The 18,852-nt window shown below is 47.3% G+C and overlaps 1 protein-coding gene across 1 annotated transcript in view; it reads left to right on the top strand.

Moving 5' to 3' along the window:
- GABARAPL1 (GABA type A receptor associated protein like 1) overlaps positions 1 to 2,591 on the top strand; it is a 34,664-nt gene extending 32,073 nt beyond the window's left edge. Inside the window, exon 4 of the mRNA XM_060236759.1 lies at positions 494 to 2,591. Within this exon, the coding sequence (XP_060092742.1) occupies positions 494 to 559 (66 nt within the window). The 3' untranslated portion in view covers positions 560 to 2,591. The remainder of the gene's footprint in view (positions 1 to 493) is intronic.
- Positions 2,592 to 18,852: the final 16,261 nt, after the last annotated feature.

Genomic DNA, 18,852 nt, shown 5'->3' on the forward strand with positions numbered 1-18,852 from the left:
AGCTGCAGTTGTTCAGTCTGGACGCAGCCTGGTCTTGCCTATCCGTGGATGGCTACAGCAGACAAACCAACTGGTGGTGGGCAAAGGCTCTGCATGCTGTGGAGAAGGTCCACGTGTCCTCACCTTCAGTTCTAAGAAGGAGGGACGGTGGCTCAGTGGTAGAGCATTTGCTTGGGAAGCAGAAGGTCCCAGGTTCAATCCCTGGCATCTCCCAAAAAGGGTTCAGGCAAATAGGTGTAAAGAACCTCAGCTTGAGACCCTGGAGAGCCGCTGCCAGTCTGAGAAGACAATACTGACTTTGATGGACCGAGGGTCTGATTCGGTATAAGGCAGCTTCATATGTTCATATGTTCAAGAGTGTGCCCCAAGTTCGGATCCTGCTCTTTTTCTGTGTGGGTGGGTGCACTTTTCCATGTATAATGATGTCTGTCGTTATATAATAATGATGTCTGTATCTTCCTCCCCCCCTTTTTTTTTTTCCTTTTGCCACCAGGATAACCACGAGGAAGATTATTTTCTGTACGTGGCTTACAGCGACGAAAGTGTCTATGGAGAATGAGCCATCGCATTGCGGGCCTCAGAAACATGACGGACTGAAAGGGCTGTTGTTGGAGGGATTTTGTGTGGGGCAGACGTGAGGAGGAAGAACTGGACGACGAACCACATATTTCATGCATCGTTTTGCCACACCTTTGTTGTTATTACTATTGTTTAGACACTGGTGGAAAGATTTTGTCTTTTTGTGGCTATCTAAATGAATTGGGGGTGGGGGGGGAGGGACACCCAGGTTTGTGATGGAGAGCCCCTTTTGCCAGCCCTGCCCTCCTTTCTCTTGGGCTCATTGGCTCATCTTGAATGCCCAGTAAATGGAGGAAGAGAGCTTTCCCTAGTGGGATTCAGGATGCCCACTGGAGCCAAGCTGCCATAAGCAATCTGGGGTATACTAAGCAAACACGAAAAACCCTGCCCATGGGGCACTTCCTTTGCCCTTTGTAATTTGTCCTTTTAAAGAAGAGCAACCCTCTCTTGCTTGCCTCCTCCCCGCCCTCTGCGTAAGGAAGGGGTGTTGACCAACCTTCTCTCCTGAAACCTCTTCTGCCCCTATCCCTCCCTCTGGCATGGCATCAGGTTGAGCCGACGTTACGCTCAAGGCTTGAAAGCAGAACGGCAGGAAACCCTGTTAGTTGTGGGAGGTGGTTTGTGTGGAGCAGTGCAGTTTCAGACTGGGCATGGCATGAGGAGAAATCCTCTTCTCCCAAGGTCTTACTGACAAATTGGGTCTCGGATGTCCGGGACACTAACACCTTCTGTCAAAGGGCATGAGTGTTTTTGTGATGTTGTTATGTGTGGCCTTCTTGCATGTAGAAGATTGTTCCTGCAGAACACCATCTCGGTACCTGAAATCCCTGTCATTTGCTGAGGTCCAAAGGAATTCAGGGGGCGGGCGGGCAAGGGATGCCGTTCTTTTCCCCTTTCTCCTTCGGTTGTGACTTTTATGCCCTGGGCCAAACATGCATATGCTCACACTCTTTTATTACTCTCCTCTTTACCTCATGCAGCCCACTTAAGAGTATTAATCTGCTTCTCTTATTCCCTCCTGTTTGTTGTGTTGCTTTCTTCACATCCACCAGCTTATGAAATTTCGGCAGTTTTCTGCTGAGGCCAAAATACGATTACTGTAACCCAATTTCCTAGTATTATATTGCCTGAGGGTTATTTATAAGAGATGCTGGGAAGGACGTGTGGTGTGTTAACTGAGCGCATTAGGGAGCAAACAGTGATTTCCGTGGGTCTGGGGAATTGGCAAGTGAGTTTCTTCTTTGGTCTAGTTTCTTCTCTTTCTTTGGGATGCCGTTTCAGTTGCCATCACCTGAGAGAAAACCATGGCCTGACAGAGCAGACTTTCCTTCAGCAATATCAGAGGAGGTGCGAAGGGAGACATTGGAACTGCATTTCTACACTTTCAGTTCCATGGGGCTTGAAGACGGAAAGGGGCACTGTGCCACTCCTGAATAGCAGTTGTGTGCCACGCGAATGCAAAGGGCAAGACGGGTTGGCTCCAGTGCTATGTTTTGCCTCATGAGTTTGTTGCTGTCTAGGGCCCAACCCTTGCTTCTGTTTGAGGTATACATTCCTCTCACTCCTGAATTCTACCTTCATCCCTTCCTCTTGGCCCCAGCTCCTTACTTTCCCAGGTTGGCCTTGAGAGTCATGCTCCAGATGCTCTGAAGCTGGCAAGGCCGGGGCTTTCCATTGGGGTCCAAGAACACACATGACGTTGTTCTCATCTGGCTATTCTGTCTCACTTCGGGGGCGGTGGCAGTAGTGGATGCTGGAACCAGATCTTGAGTTGGCTTTGTCCTCTCCCACCTCAAACCCGGACTGCTGCTAACCAAGTGTTATGTTAACTTTTATTTGAACTGGACTGTGGCATTTACTTTTTCATTTTTGCTCTAGTCTTGATTTTCACGAAAGGCTGCGTTGATTATTCTTTCTGTGTCATTAATTCCAGCCAGCTTCTGGTTCTTGTAAGATATAAAAGTCTGTGTTGCATTGGCTTAATCAATAAACACTTACTTGAGAAACTGAAACCATGAGGTGGAATAGAACCTGCAGTTTGTAGAGGGAGGGTTTCTTTCAATTTATACGTGGAAAACATTACTGTCCAGCTCGTCTCCTAAGCCGCAGGACGTTCAACGGGAAACCAAAGATAATGCAGTGATAACCACGAAACAAATCAATGTCACCTCCAAGTGTAGCCAACAAATGGTGGGATTCTTCTCCAACAACCCAAATATAAGCAACAACAGCCTTGGAAAGGTGGACTTGCGTGGCTTTATTTATTTATTTCTGATTTGTATCCTGCCCTTCCCACGAGTGGCTCAGGGCGGCTCCCAACAATTAGTCAGACATAAAATTAAACAATTATTTGAATATATAAACAATTAAAACATTTAGAGCAGATAAAACATTAAAGCCATTAAACATTCCAAAGCTATGTGAACAGGAGTCTGGCAAAGCTACATTGAGTTTCTCGTCTCAGCTAGGTATAAGCTAGCCGGAAGAGGGTCATCTTACAGGCCCTGCGGAACTGAACAAGGTCCCGCAGGGCCCTCACCTCCTCCGGCAGCTGATTCCACCATGTAGGGGCCATAACAGAGAAGGCCCTGTCTCTAGTGGATTTTAAGCGGGCTTCTTTTGGTCCAGGGATAGCGAGAAGATTTTGGGTTCCCGATCTCAGCACTCTCTGGGGAACATGTGGGGAGAGACGGTCCTTCAGGTAGGCAGGTCCCAGGCCAGACTTCAAGATCAGAGGCAAAGAAAACTATTTTGCGGATTGAGTGTGCGTACCAAAGAAATCTAACTCAGACGCTGAAGGGAGAGGCAGTTCTTCAGAACTGGGAAAGACACAGAGGGGTAACCAGAAAATGAGCACGCTCCCAAAATGTGCAAATGGAGAAACCAAAGTTACACTTGAATAATAGGTTCCACAATATTCAACGTAATGAAAAAAAGTTCCTCCAATTCCAAATAGCCAGCTAACCAGCATATAGGACTAGCAATATAGCGAAGGTTTATCACATTACTAGTGCATCATGATCAATGATGTGTTTGCTGCATACTCACTCCAAACGCCAAACACATTTGGGTTTTCACCTTCAGTGGCGCACGTGTATTTAAGTCACAACTTGTGTTAAAAAATTCTGATTTTAAGCCCAAATGGCATCACGCAAAACACTTGCAAATATTTTATAAAAGACTCATGAGAAGAGGCAGTTGCCAATGGTGCAATGAGGCTGGAAACTAGAGGGATTCATGTACATGCTAAAACTTTCAAGGCTTCTTGAAGCCTTGTGTCTACACGCGAGACACTCTGCCTGAAGCCAAACAAGAATCAGTAGACAGATGGCCTGTAGTTCCACCCTCCAGGCATCCCAGCCAATCCCTGCCTACTGGGAGTAGACCGATACTAAGCAGCAGCCAATGGGAGACTCCGGAACCCCTTAAATGGAGGGAAAGTCCGTTATTGCCTCAAAAAGGGTTTGGGGGGAAGCAACACAGAAATGGGAAAACTACCAGGATAATAGCTAGTGAAGGTTTGCCTGGTGAAGGAAAAGAACTTAGACATATATTCTATTGGCACATAAGACTCAGGACTGAGGCAGGAATAGAGCAGATACCCTGTATTAGGGAAATAGTGAGTGACTTGTAAGGGAAATATCCCAAGAGGAAAATATCCCAAGAGACAAGCTGCCTTATACTGAATCAGTAGTCTGAGATTCTTGGGTTTAAGAAGTTCCAAAGGAGTTCCTATTTCAGTAGTCTGAGATTCTTGGGTTTAAGGAGTTCCAAAGGAAACTAACTTCTCTCTTGACAGAAGCAGCCTGTCATGAACATATGAAGCTGCCTTATACTGAATCAGACACTTGGTCCATCAAAGTCAGTATTGTCTTCTCAGACTGGCAGTGGCTCTCCAGGGTCTCCACCTATTTGCCTGGACCCTTTTTTGGAGATGCCGGGGATTGAACCTGGGACCTTCTTCTTCCCAAGCAGATGCTCTACCACTGAGCCACCGTCCCTCCCCAAACATATGAACATATGAAGCTGCCTTATACTGAATCAGACCCTTGGTCCATCAAAGTCAGTATTGTCTTCTCATACTGGCAGTGGCTCTCCAGGGTCTCAAGCTGAGGTTTTTCACACCTATTTGCCTGGACCCTTTTTTGGAGATGCCGGGGATTGAACCTGGGACCTTCTGCTTCCCAAGCAGATGCTCTACCACTGAGCCACCGTCCCTCTCCAAACATATGAACATATGAAGCTGCCTTATACTGAATCAGACCCTTGGTCCATCAAAGTCAGTATTGTCTTCTCAGACTGGCAGTGGCTCTCCAGGGTCTCAAGCTGAGGTTTCTCACACCTATTTGCCTGGACCTTTTTTTGGAGATGCCGGGGATTGAACCTGGGACCTTCTGCTTCCCAAGCAGATGCTCTACCACTGAGCCACCGTCCCTCCCCAGTAAAGCTGTTGGGTGTGTGAAATGGTTAACTGTTCAGCTGCCCTTTGCTGCGAAGAGCCAATAACTTATTACATTCCTCATCTTATTCACTAAGCACTGTGCCTTTCTGAAGAAGAGAGAGACCATGCGTTTGATTTTTTTGTGTGTGTATTGTGAAAAGGAAGGTGTTGGTGTGAATCCGTTTGAGGGGAGAGGACAAATAGAAATTCACTCGGAGTTGTATTTTTTTTCCCTCCTCAGGCTTCCTGTATAATAGCAGCGTGTAATCCAGCAGTTACTCATTACAATGGACTTACTAACCACTTGCAGGACCCATGCCATAACTACATCAACTTGGGCACTGCTGCTGGGAAGTGTGAGGGGAGACGGTGTCACACCATCACTCAACAGACTGGAAAAACATTCTCCAAAAGAGAACTGGAAACAACTGAGTGCCCCCTCAGCTTGTGGGAGTGGGGAACATCCTTCTCTGTACGTTGATTTAAAACATAGCCCTTTTTTTGTTAGTTTACAATAGATTTACTAAAACCTGACTACAAAATCCATCAAAATTAACATGAAGTCTGGGGGGGTCAGAATCCAGGGGGTGGGGGTAAGGTTCAACAGGAAAAGCTATGAAACTGAATCAGCAGTGTGTGGGGCAGGGGATGATAGCAGCAACCTCGGGGCAAAAGGTTCTTGTACCCAAGGCCTTTTGCACCCAGCTGAAGCCAAGGACCTTGGTTAGAAAGCTGAGAAGAGTGACCTAACAGACCCTGTGGGTGCCTCATTGGACATGCTGTCCCCTGGGAGGACTCCATGTACCTAGGTGAGGCCTAAGGTGAAATGCTGATCATCTCCAGCTTTTATTGCAAATCACCACCACATAGCAGGTTTCTGCCCTCAGAAAAAGTGGAAGAAAACGCAAGCACTTGTGACCCCACATCAAACTATCCGTTCTTTCTCTGCCCTCTTGCCAGTGTCGCTCCCATGGAGCCTGCATCTTTTGCTCCTTTTTTAGCTAGCCTTTCTCCTCTGCCTGTGAGATGAACCTCATCATGTAGCAGAAGGAAAGAGAGCAGTTTCAGGGGCTTCAAATGGCTGCCTGCCCTTCAGGAGAGCCAGTTTGGTGTAGTGGTTAAGTGTGCGGACTCTTATCTGGGAGAACCGGGTTTGATTCCCCACTCCTCCACTTGCACCTGGCCTTGGGTCAGCCATAGCTCTTGTAGGAGTTGTCCTTGAAAGGGCAGCTTCTGTGAGGGCCCACCTCACATGATGTCTGTTGTGGCAGAGGAAGGTAAAGGAGATTGTGAGCAGCTCTGAGACTCCGTCCTTGAAAGGGCAGCTGCTGTGAGAGCCCTCTCAGCCCCACCCACTTCACAGGGTGTCTGTTGTGGGGGAGGAAGGTAAAGAAGATTGTAGGTCATTTTGAGACTCTGTTCTTGAAAGGGCAGCTGCTGTGAGAGCCCTCTCAGCCCCACCCACCTCACAGGGTGCCTGTTGTGGGGGAAGAAGGTAAAGGAGATTGTAGGCCGCTCTGAGACTCTGTCCTTGAAAGGGCAGCTGCTGTGAGTGCCCTCTCCAGCCCCACCCAACTCACAGGGTGTCCGTTGTGGGGGAGGAAGGGAAAGGAGATTGTGAGCCGCTCTGAGACTCTGTGTGCAGTTCTGGTCGCCGCACCTCAAAAAGGATATTATAGCATTGGAGAAAGTTCAGAAAAGGGCAACTAAAATGATTAAAGGGCTGGAACACCTTCCCTATGAAGAAAGGTTGAAACGCTTAGGGCTCTTTAGCTTGGAGAAACGTCGACTGAGGGGTGACATGATAGAAGTTTACAAGATAATGCATGGGATGGAGAAAGTAGAGAAAGAAGTACTTTTCTCCCTTTCTCACAATACAAGAACTCGTGGGCATTCGATGAAATTGCTGAGCAGACAGGTTAAAACGGATAAAAGGAAGTACTTCTTCACCCAAAGGGTGATTAACATGTGGAATTCACTGCCACAGGAGGTGGTGGCGTCCACAAGCATAGCCACCTTCAAGAAGGGGTTAGATAAAAATATGGAGCAGAGGTCCATCAGTGGCTATTAGCCACAGTGTGTGTGTGTATGTATGTATATATATATATATATATTTGGCCGCTGTGTGACACAGAATGTTGGACTGGATGGGCCATTGGCCTGATCTAACATGGCTTCTCTTATGTTCTTATGTCCTTGAAAGGGCAGCTGCTGTGAGAGCCCTCTCAGCCCCACCCACCTCACAGGGTGCCTGTTGTGGCAGAAGAAGGTAAAGGAGATTGTAGGCCGTTCTGAGACTCTGTCCTTGAAAGGGCAGCTTCTGGGAGAGCCCTCTCAGCCCCACCCACCTCACAGGGTGTCTGTTGTGGGGGAGGAAGGGAAAGGAGATTGTGAGCCGCTCTGAGACTCTTCGGAGTGGAGGGCGGGATGTAAATCCAATATCTTCATCTACCTCACAGGGTGACTGTTGTGGAGGGGGGGGGGGAGGAAGGGAAAGGAGATTGTGAGCCGCTCTGAGATTCTTCGGAGTGGAGGGCGGGATATAAATCCAGTTGTTTCTTCTTCTTCTTCAAAGAGCAAAACAGCAAGTAAAGGTTGCTAACCTCCAGGTGAGTGCTGGAAATCTCCAATTATAACATCTCCAGACTACATAAACTTATTATTTACTTTTTAAAAAACATTCAATTTCTAAAGAAAAAAGCTGCAGAGGTGGACTCTGGCAGCTCACTTTACCAAGGTCTCTCTGTTCCATAAACCCCACTCACCCATGCTCCACCCTGAAATTTCCAGGTATTTGTGAACCTGGAGTTGGCAACCCTAGCAGCCAGGGCAGTAAGAAGGAGAGTGGCAAACTGCAAAGAGGAACAGGGTCCCTGAACTGAGTGCTGGATCAAGGAAAGACTTTGAGTCAGAACAGTTTTTCCTGGTCCTTCAGGAGGCAATATACCTGCCCCCCAAATGAGGAGGTCTCATGCATCAGCTGCTCCATAGAAATTACCCCGGCCAGTGTGGTCCATCCAGAAAGTGCTCCAGATATTTGTGGGGCATAGCATCCTTCTGCCTTCATGGTCTGCAGCCCTTCTGCTGCATGAGGGAAGCTTCCAAGAAGAGCTCTGCTGCTTGTCTGCAAAGACAGTAAAGTGATGGTTGGGGTGGGGGGGCCAAAACATGGAAGGCCAGAAAGACAGACTGCCCCCAAAGTTAGACACAGAGAGTTGCAGATTACTGTCCCAAGGCTTCCACCTTCACTCTGCCATCTGTTGCCTTCCAGGCGTCTACATTTCACACACTCCTGAACTACACAACTACTTTGCGTTAATGGCAGTGGAGATATTGGTAATGGAGGTTGCCTCTGCACCCCACAGAAGCCACAAAGCTGGGACAGCAAGTCCAGCTAATGAAAGGTGCTCCTGAACAGTATGAAGCTTTGTTAGGAAAGAAGGGCTAGAGATGGAACAGGTTAGCAGGTTCTTAGAAACATTTTCCCTCTTTACTAAGGGCCAATGCAGACAGGCTGGCTCCCAGCCAAACTTTTCACCTTCGTAAACTAGTTTATTTCACCCTGCCTCCCAGAAAGACTCCACAGCCCCTTGAACACCTAAGGCTGCCTGATATTGAGCTCGATTATTGATCTATCAACCACAATATTATCTTCTCTAACAGGCAATGGCACTTGGGGTTTCGGGAAGGTCTCTCACATATTCTGCCAGCAGAAATACTAGATATGGTAGGGATTGAATCTGGGACCTTCTGATTTTAAGAAAGTTGCAGAGACTTTTTTGCTGGGGTTACAAATGGAAAAAAATTTCCAAAAGAAGATAGAACTCTAATTTGGTACTTGCTCTCAGCTGCTAGGACATTGTATGCGCAGTTGTGGAAGCAAGAAAAAATACCAGAGAAATGGGATTGGATTGTGAAAGTTTTATTGTGGAGTGAGATGGACAAATTAACAAGAACTTTAAGAGATTATGATTTGGATGTGTTTAAAAAGGAGTGGAAGAAATTTAGAGGATATATAGAGAAAGAGTGGAATGTAAAAAGACATTGGACAATTTTTTAACATGAATATGAGGAAAGAAAGATATTGAATTTTGATTGGTTTGGGGTACCTTTATAACTGAACTTAAGGATATAACCTCGGCGGGAGTCTAGTAACGGAGGGGGGTGGGATTGGAAAATATCGTATGGGTTAGAGATAGTAATGATATAATTAGATATTGTTACTATATGCTATCAATAAAATTGTTTAAAGCCGAATCTGGGACCTTCTGCATGCAAAGCAGATGCTGCACAACTTAGCCGCAAACCCTCCCACTGAACGACATGGCCCTCGTAGAGTTTTGCTCTATTTCTCCCAAGATTTCTTATGACGCACACTAGAGCCGGTAGAGCATAATGCTGCCAACAGTACGAGCATTAGAAGGTTCCTAGTTAAAATCTCCTCTCCACAATGTGGTTTGAGGCAAACTACTCTCTCCCAGCTCTTGCCCTTCGCATACCAAGCTCCTTGCAGGGCTGTGGCAATATCGACTGAGAAATTGTTTAACAGCCATTAAAAAAAAACTGGGTTTTTTTTTTAAAAAAAGTGTGTTTCCCTCTGTGCCAAAAGCCTGCCAGATCCAGGTGAATATCTTTGAGGAGATGTTCCCAAGTCAGGGACTTGTTCCAAAGGAGGACTTATCTGCTTCAGAGAATGGGGGCATTCTAATATGCAGGCCAGCCCAAATGGATAGAGAATTATCCTCCGCTGTTCTCCATCTTCCAAGTCACGGGGCTTGTGACCAAAGCTGTGCCGGTCCTGTTGGGCAAAGCGGGTGCGGCCAATGGGGAAAGTGGACATGGCAGTTGTAGGGAAGGCCCCTGGGAAATGCCTTTGCTGAGCCCTGTCAGAATTCGCCCTTTCCATTTGAGAGTGTCTTTCCCTTTTAGGTAATAACATCACAAAGTACATTCAGTTGCCCTGAGATATCGATCCTGACTATCTTAAGCTTGGCCACCTTGGTTCTACTGGCTGTAGCCATAATGTTTTTATACACAATGAACAGAAAATGGTGAGTGAGACAAAGACGTCTTCCTTTTCCCTGGATTTCCCTTTCCTAGGGGAGTAGTTTGGTCTACTCAACAGTTATTTGGGTACCACTATTGTGGATGCCTGCCTGTTTTTGTTCATACAAAGAGCAGCCTTTTTAAAGCAGTGAGCATATTGGTCTGGGGCAGGCCCATAGCCACAGTGGGGCCTGGGGGGGACACAGCCCCTCCACCCAACCCCCACTCCCATCTATGTGGCCCTCCTTTCCCCACTGCTCTCCCTGCAGCCCCGTTTTTACCACGCTGCTCTCCCCGGGCTCTTCCCTGCCTCCCAAGCCTCCCTGCAGGCCCGTTTTTGCCGCCGCCGCTCTCCCTGGACTCTTCTTCCCACCCCCATGAGCGTGAGAGAGAGAGAGCTGGGGTCCGGAGGCTGGCTGCTGGAAAAAGCAGCCAAGACTCCACGGCCCTCCCACCCAAAATTTTATGTCCTGGGCCTCCCACCCCAAAATTTCTGGCTATGGGGCTGGTCGGGGGACTATAGATAAGTCAGAGTAGCAACCTGTATTAACAAGTGGTCTCTTTGTCTTGTATCCAAGGAAAAAAGATAACAAACAGAAAAAAAATGGAGGCTCCTCCCAAAATGTCTTTCTCACTAATCCCATAAGTTACTCATGCCAAGCCAGTAGCCACAGGTACACTCCCGGACAATTTACGGAGGATAGGAGTGTGTCCCTTTCACCCAGAGGCAGCCTGTCCACTAGGCAGACCTAGGTGGCTGCCTAGGATGTGGGCTGGGGGGGGCTTCCACTTCCAAAAGATGAAGCAATGGTGGCTGGCTGGTGCACAGCTTCTCTGTACAACTCAGAGCCTTGTCACATTGCTGTGCACGCTCTCCCCATCTTCTGGCTTTGCCCACAGGGGTGGGGTGACGGGGCCTTGTCTAGGGTGCCAGACGCCCTAGGGCCACCCCTGCTTCCACCCAGAGTATTTGTCACTGGGGGCAATAGCAGGATGTGTTATATTCCCAACAAAAATGTGTTGGGGGTCAGATTCCTGCTACTGCCTGGTTTGCTTGGTGTCCTACAATTATCCTTGCAATAGACAGCAAAGGCGTAGAGGTGGCCATGGCCTTCTGCTGCTCAAAACACAACCATTGCACTGCTGTCGACACAATGTCAGGCATCCCACTTTACAACGGGCAGTCAAAGTATAGAGGCGGCCATGGCCTTCTACTGCCCAATATGCAACCATTGCACTGCTGTCAAAATGACACGATGTCAGGCATCCTACCAGCTGGCCCATCACAGTTGACCCTGGTCAAACTTCCAAAACCAGCTTTCAGACTCTTCTTTGTGCTTTTTCAATACAACTGCTATTTGTTTGAGCTTGGGTGCATCTGTTGTGGTGGGAACTGCAGACGGAGAGATGTTTTTCAAAGTTTCTGCTCCTTCCTCCTCTAGTCGCCAGAGTTCACACAAATCAACTTTCACTTCCTTTAAGTTCTGGAGAGCGTGGCTCAGACGTTCTTTCTGGGCCTCCAAGTTCCTCTCGTTCTGCTTGATGAGTTTTCTTTGTTCTTCAGCCTCCTGTAGATATTCAGCAACACATTTTTGCCCTGCTGCTTTCTCCTTTGTAACCCTAAAAGCTGAGGTGGCTTCTTTGACAATGGCTGCATATCTATGGTGCTCCAAAAACACCTCCCCAAAGCGATCCACCATCTCTCCGCTTTGGAAGATCAATGCAGTTCATGTGCCTACACTCCCAATCTATAGTCCCCTGATGTCACAGTGAAAAGTATTTGGGGTGGAGATCTGACCCCGCATTTTTTAATTACCTTCCTCCTGGGGGGCGATCCGCTGCCTCCGCCTCCGATCCCGGCGCTTCCCCCGCGCCTGCCTGCCTGGCTCCAGCTTGCGCTAGGATCGCTCCACGTGGCCCCACCGCAAACCCAGCGCTTCGCGAGCGCCGGCTGTGGAGAGGGCAGCGTGCTTCCTCCTTGCCTGTCTGCCTGGCTCCAGCTCTGATGCTTACAGCAAGCGCCGGGATCGGAGGGAGCGATCCTGGCGCTTGCTGTAAGCGTCAGAGCTGGAGCCAGGCAGACAGGCACGGAGGAAACACCTGCCCCCTCCGCAGCCGGCGCTCACGAAGCGCTGGGTTTGCGGTGGGGCCACGTGGAGTGATCCCAGCGCTTGCTGGAAGAAGCTGGAGCCAGGCAGGCGTGGGGGAAGCGCCGGGATTGGAGGCGGAGGCAGCGGATCGCCCTCCCCCCCCCCAGAGGAAGGTACATACCTTTGCTCCATAAGACGCACACACTTTCCCCCCCACTTTTTTTTGGGGGGGGGGGAGTGCGTCTTATGGTCCAAAAATACGGTAAGTAAGATTTATTAATTATATTAAAATAAAAATAATAAGGAAGATGGAAGGTCAGGAATTAAGTTTGGGGGTCATCTACTCCAGTCTTGGTTCTCTAGTTCTTGGCCAGAGAATAATCTCCTCCAAATACTTGGGAGTGTTTCACAGGGTGTTCATGGGAATGAACTGGATAGCTATGCTATGCTAGTGGAACATGGACTGATTTTAAGATTATACTCTTAGCAAAAGAGTCAGGATAGCAACCTTACACCCTTAAGAACTATCTTGTGGGATCTGAGCATGGCATTCCAGAATTCTGTTTCCAACAGCTGCTTCTGCAGGAAGGCGAAGCTGCTGGCTATCAGGTGGCACAGTGGCTTTCAAACAGATTAACTTCAGTGAAGATTAGTCATCCCAACGTAAAAAATATTCACTGATTTCAGGGGCGCTTTCCCCCTTCATAACGTCTAAAAAGTATATAGATGGACAGAAGCTGTTCTCTAAAGGAAAAAGACAGTTTTGTTAATTTGAATGGCGTTTTACGCAAAGCAATAAACTGCCATTTTTGTTGTATTACCATCACACCAGAGTCCCCACAAGATGGCAATCTAACAACAGCTTGAGAATAAAGCGGGAGTCCAGCGCATACTGAATTTATTCCACTTTAAATTTTCCTCAGCCAGAGCTCACTTCATTAGATTTATGAGGTGTGCATCCACGAAGATGATTCATTTGTATTAACAACAGAAAAGGGGGGGAGGGTATTGCAAAGAGAGTCTTGTTCAAAACAAGACCCCACTCAAAGGATAATTCCCTCAGAGTGGTGCTCACCGTACCACACTCCGCTGTTAGAGAAGCCACTTGGGGGTGACCATAACACTGAACCTAGGAAAGTGCAGGATGAAACAGGATAAAAATTGGAATGTTATTTTGATTGGCATTGTTCTGAAAATTCAAAATAGCTTTTTTTTTAAAGTGAATGTCTGTTACAGGCTGAAAGTCAGAGAGAAACAGCCGAGTGTCATTCTTATCATTTACTTTGTTTATATCGCACCTCTCTCCGCAATGGGGACTCAAAGTGGCTTACATAACTTTTCTCTTTGTTGTATCCTTACAACAACCCTGTGAGGTAGGTTAGGCTGAGAGAGTATGACTGGCCCAGGGTCGCCCATAGGCTTCCCAACCCCCCCGCCCTGCCGGGGGGACCCCTGGATTAGCATCCTAATCCCCCGCTCTCTAAAAATCTGATAGCGGGGGTGGGCGTGGGGGGGGGGGGTGGAACGGCATCATGTCTCTTTCCCTGCCTGGCTTCAGGCTTCTCCCTTCCTCCGGGTCACAAAGACCCACCCACTGCCGACCTGCTATTTGCTCCAGTCCGGCCTCCCTTCGCGAGGTGCATGCTGGGACTTGTAGTCCTTGCATCCTCTCACGTCTGCTGAGCATTATTCTCTATGTGGAGATCGATTCTCATAGGGTATAATGGGGAATTGATCTGGAGGTTTCAGGGGCTCTGGGGGAGCTGTTTTTTGAGGTAGAGGCACCAAATTTTCAGTATAGTATCTAGTGACTCTCCCCAAAGTATCTCCCAAGTTTCAAAACGATTGGACCAAGGGGTCCCATTCTATGAGCCCCAAAAGAAGGTGCCCGTATCCTTCATTATTTCCTATGGAAGGAAGACATTTAAAAAGGTGTGCTGTCCCTTTAAATGTGATGGCCAGAACTCCCCTGGAGTTCAATTATGCTTGTCACAGCCTTGTTCCTGGCTCGGCCCTGATGTCTCCTGGCTCCACCCCCAAAGTCTCCTGGCTCCGCCCCCAAAGTCCCCAGATATTTCTTGAATTGGACTTGGCAACCCTAGTCGCCCAGCGAGCTTCCACGGCAGAGTAAAGATTTGAACTTGGTTCTCCTGTATCCTAGGTCCTAGTCCAACACCGGAACCACTAGCTCATGCTGGCTCTTATGCTGACATTACCATCTATACCTCCCTTCCTTTTTGGGTGGTGGGGGGGTAGGCTTGCCAACCCCCAATGGGGGTTCTCCTGCTTTCCCAGGCTCCTTCCTGCTCCCAGTCAGCTGGCTGGCGGGGGGAAGCCCCGCCCCCACAGCCGCCATGTGCCTCTGGAGGCTTCAGACTCCACTTGGAAAGGCTTCCTCTTGGGATGGTGTGTCTGTGTCTTTAAGGCTGAATGAGGACGGGGGGGGGGCAGAACAAGATGGCTGCTCCCAGTGGCTGTGAAAGCACAAGCTTTTCAGAGGTCGTTTGCATAGGAAAGGTAAACTTGAACCTTTGGTTGCTCTGTGTTACTTTGAAGAAGGTGGAAGTTCAGCAACTCGTGAGTAGAGATGCCAATCCCCAGGTGGGAGCAGGCCCTCCCCCGCTTCAGAGTAGTCAGAAACGTGTGTGTGTGTGTGTGTGTGTGTAGGGAAATATCTGCTGGGCACTTCATTATTCCCTATGGCGATCGATTCCCATAGGGTATAATGGAGAATTGATCTGGGGGTATCTGGGACTCTGGAGGGGCTGTTTTTTGAGGTAGAGGCACCAAATGTTCAGCATAGCATCTGATGACTCTCCTCAAAATGCTTTCCAAGTTTCAAAAAGATTGGACCAGGGGGCCCAATTCTGTGAGCCCCAAAAGAAGATGCCCTTATCCTTCATTATTTCTAATGTAGGGAGGGCATTTAAAAGGTGTGTGGTTCCTTTAAATGTGATGGCCAGAACTCCCTTTGGAGTTCAATTGTGCTTGTCACAGCTTTGCTTATGGCTCCACCCCCAAAGTCCCCAGATATTTCTTGAATTGGACTTGGCAGCCCTAGGTGGGGGTAGGCCCCTTTCCAAAGCCATTTTTTCTTTCCCAGTCTGCCTCTGATATTTAGTCAGTTGTGGTGCACAATTCCAGGGTGTTTTGAAGCTGACAGCTGGCACAGGCCCTGCACCCCCCACAATGTGACTGGGAGGGAGCCTGTAGCAATTCCTGTCTGCTATCCTCCATGTGGGATAGGCAATAGAAGTTAAACAACTACTGTGATGGTAAACAAAGAATATAATAACCAATTAAAAAGACTCTCGTATATTTTAATGCTCAACATTTTAAAATGTACAAACTTCATATCATAATAAATATTCATTCATATATTTCAGTTTATAAATTAGGCATACTTCATATTCCAATAGAGGTCCAATATTAACATTTCCATATTGCAAAAAAGTCATGTTTCATTTTGTAAATTAAGCATACTTCATGTTATTAAAGAAGTCCAATATTAACATATCCGTATTGCAAAAAAGGTCAATGAGCAACCGGATATAGGCCCATTTCATCAATAGACTTCCTCAGGAGTAATGTCTAGGGGAGGGATGGTGGCTCAGTGGTAGAGCATCTGCTTGGGAAGCAGAAGGTCCCAGGTTCAATCCCCGGCATCTCCAAAAAAGGGTCCAGGCAAATAAGTGTGAAAAACAGCTTGAGACCCTGGAGAGCCACTGCCAGTCTGAGCAGACAATACTGACTTTGATGGACCAAGGGTCTGATTCAGTATAATGCAGCTTCATATGTTCATATGTTCATATATGTCTTTCTATGTTTTTTCCAGGAGTATCAGCCATTAGTACTGACCCATGTTGATGATTCTTCTTATTACATCTTTACTCTCAATCTGGAATAAACCAAGATAATGACAGAGCAAGAGAGCACACAGCTGAATGGAACCAAAAATTCAAAAGTACGGTAAATATTTCAGTGAAAAACTTACCACTACAAAGTACTTAAGTGTGTACATTTTTCATATAGGAGCCACAGCCAGTTCAAACTGATATATTCAACCAGATGCGACGAGCCTTCTGGAGTTTGCTGGCCTAAAGCTTCCTTGAATATAATAGGCACGCTGTTCCTTAGATGGTCATATGCTCTTATTTTCTTAATGATTAATATGTTTTTTTTTAATTTTTAAAGTTGAGCAGAACCTTCTTTTTGCAGCAATTTGCTCAACACACTCAAGTAGAAATTCAAAGAATTTAGCGGCAGTTGCCCTATGCACAGGACTGAAATTTAAAAGCCAATGCTCATAATACCATGCAGCTGTGTGCTACATGTAACATTCTTAAAGGTATAACATTTACTTAATAGTCTAATAAATTAACAACAATTTCATCTAGGCTGGAACGGCCCCTAACCAACTGGAACACTCACAACAAAGTTACAAACCACCTGGAACACTTACAACAAGGTAACCATGATGTTACGGATTTTTCCCAGAAGTGATTTTTTAAACTGATAAGTGATTTTTTTAAAATTATTTTTTCTCTTAGTGGAGCAGTGGTAGGGGACAGGGGTTGCTTGCATCTCCTGCCATAGTGGGAGATGTACACAACCATGTTTGCCACTGATTATGGTTGCTCAGGTTATTCCCCTGTGGGCCATTTATGATCTACTGGGCACTGTCTTTTGACCCACCCACTCCAGCCTAGCGGAGGTAAAGAGAGTCTATTTCACAGGTTTTCAGAAAACTATGGCGTTTTCGCACTTACCTTACGCCGGAGCGATGTCCCTCTTCACCGCGCAGCGTCTGCGAGGATTTCGCACTAATTGCTCCGAAGAACCTGGAAGAGCCGCAAAGTCCCGCGGCTTTTGCGTCGCAAATGTAAACTGCCAGTTTACATTTGCGACGCAAAAGCCGCGGGACTTTGTGGCTCTTCCGGGTTCTGTGGAGCAATTAGTGCGAAATCCGCGCAGATGCTGCGCGGTGAAGAGGGACGTCGCTCCGGTGTAAGGTAAGTGCGAAAACGGCCTATGTTAGTTGCCCAGTCAATTTGCATGATTTGAGAGCTGCAGTGTGGAATTTTCAGTGGGATGCTGTTAATCTAATGTGTCTTGGTTTTAATGGCATGAACCACAAAGGTGGAAAATAAAACATTTTAATGAGTAAAAAAACCCCAATAAATGGTCTCCAATCCACCATACTGTGATGTCGAGCACTAATTCTACCATTTATTCTTTCAAAAAGCTTAACAATTCTGCCAGACTCTGAAGTATGAATCTCTTTTCTGACAGGAAACATTTAAAAAAAAAAAAAAACCTTTCTGTAATTCATATTTTTGACAAGTGTGTTTCAGCTGAATTTCCATGTTTTGCTGCATTTTTGTGACATTTTGAATTAAATCTTTCAAATCTCCCTGAAGAACAGATTAGCTAGCCCAGCTTCCCACTTTATTTTCATTCAGTCCACAGCTTTGATTTTCACAGACAAAATCTGTAGTTTTTCCTCAAACAAACACAGACGTAATTTCATTCAACCATCTATCATTTCGAAAACATCTGGAAACATCCCCCTCACCTAATCTGTTGTTTATCCAACAAATTGTTCAGTACTACAGGGAAGCGGCAAGTTTCTCTTCTAGTGCAGCCATTTCCCCCTCAAAATGAGATTAATTTTTTTTTTCTTATTTGTTTCTCATGGGGCAGCGTACACAGGGTTATAACACTTTATTCTCACAATGACCCTGCGATGCCAGGTAGCTAGGCTAAGTCAGAAAGCAGCAAGTGTGGTGGTAGAATGGGATTTCTGGATTCTAGGCGGCAGGGCCAGTCTGTCCATTAGATAGCCCTAGGTGGCTGCCTAGGGCATGGCCCAGAGGTGCCGTTTTGGGCCCTCCCCCCCAGCCTCGCCTCCTTGGTGAGGGAAATGGGTGAGCATGGTGTCATGTGTGCTCTGAGGCACAGGCACCACGCTGCGCCACCACAGGGACAAGGGAGGAAGAGGGGTGGGGGGTTGGGGTGATGGGGCAAGGTCTTGCCATGGGCACCAGATGCCCTGAGGCTGGCCCTGATAGGAGGTCAGTATCAGCAGATAGTTTCAGGAGGGTGGCCACATTCGTCCATAAGTAGGGTTGCCAAGTCCAATTCACGAAATATCTGGGGACTTTGGGGGCGGAGCCAGGAACAAGGATATGACAAGTGTAATTGAACTCCAAGGGAGTTCTGGCCATCACATTCAAAGGGACGGCACGCCTTTTTAAATGCCTTCCTTCCATAGGAAATAATGAAGGATAGGGGCACCATCTTTTGGGGCTCATAGAATTGGACCCCCTCGTCCAATCGTTTCGAAACCTGGGGGTTATTTTGGGGAGAGGCACAAGATGCTATACCGAAAATTTGGTGCCTCTACCTCAAAAAACAGCCCCCCAGAGCCCCCAATACCCACAAATCAATTCCCCATTATTCCCTGTGGGAATAGTTCTCCATAGGGAATAATAGAGTGCCCAGTAGACATTTCCCTCCCCACACCTTTCTAAAGCGGGGGGAGGGCCTCCAAACCAGGGAATCCCCTGCCCCCTCCCTCTCTCTCACACAAACACTTACAGGGTCTGGTTCCTGCACAACTTTACTTGCTCTGAAAACGAAAGCAAAACAAAGGGAGGGGCTGTTCTCTGATCAAACTGTTACTGACCCTTCCCC

This window comes from Heteronotia binoei, chromosome 4, assembly GCF_032191835.1.
Source record: "Heteronotia binoei isolate CCM8104 ecotype False Entrance Well chromosome 4, APGP_CSIRO_Hbin_v1, whole genome shotgun sequence".
Lineage (NCBI taxonomy): Eukaryota > Metazoa > Chordata > Lepidosauria > Squamata > Gekkonidae > Heteronotia > Heteronotia binoei.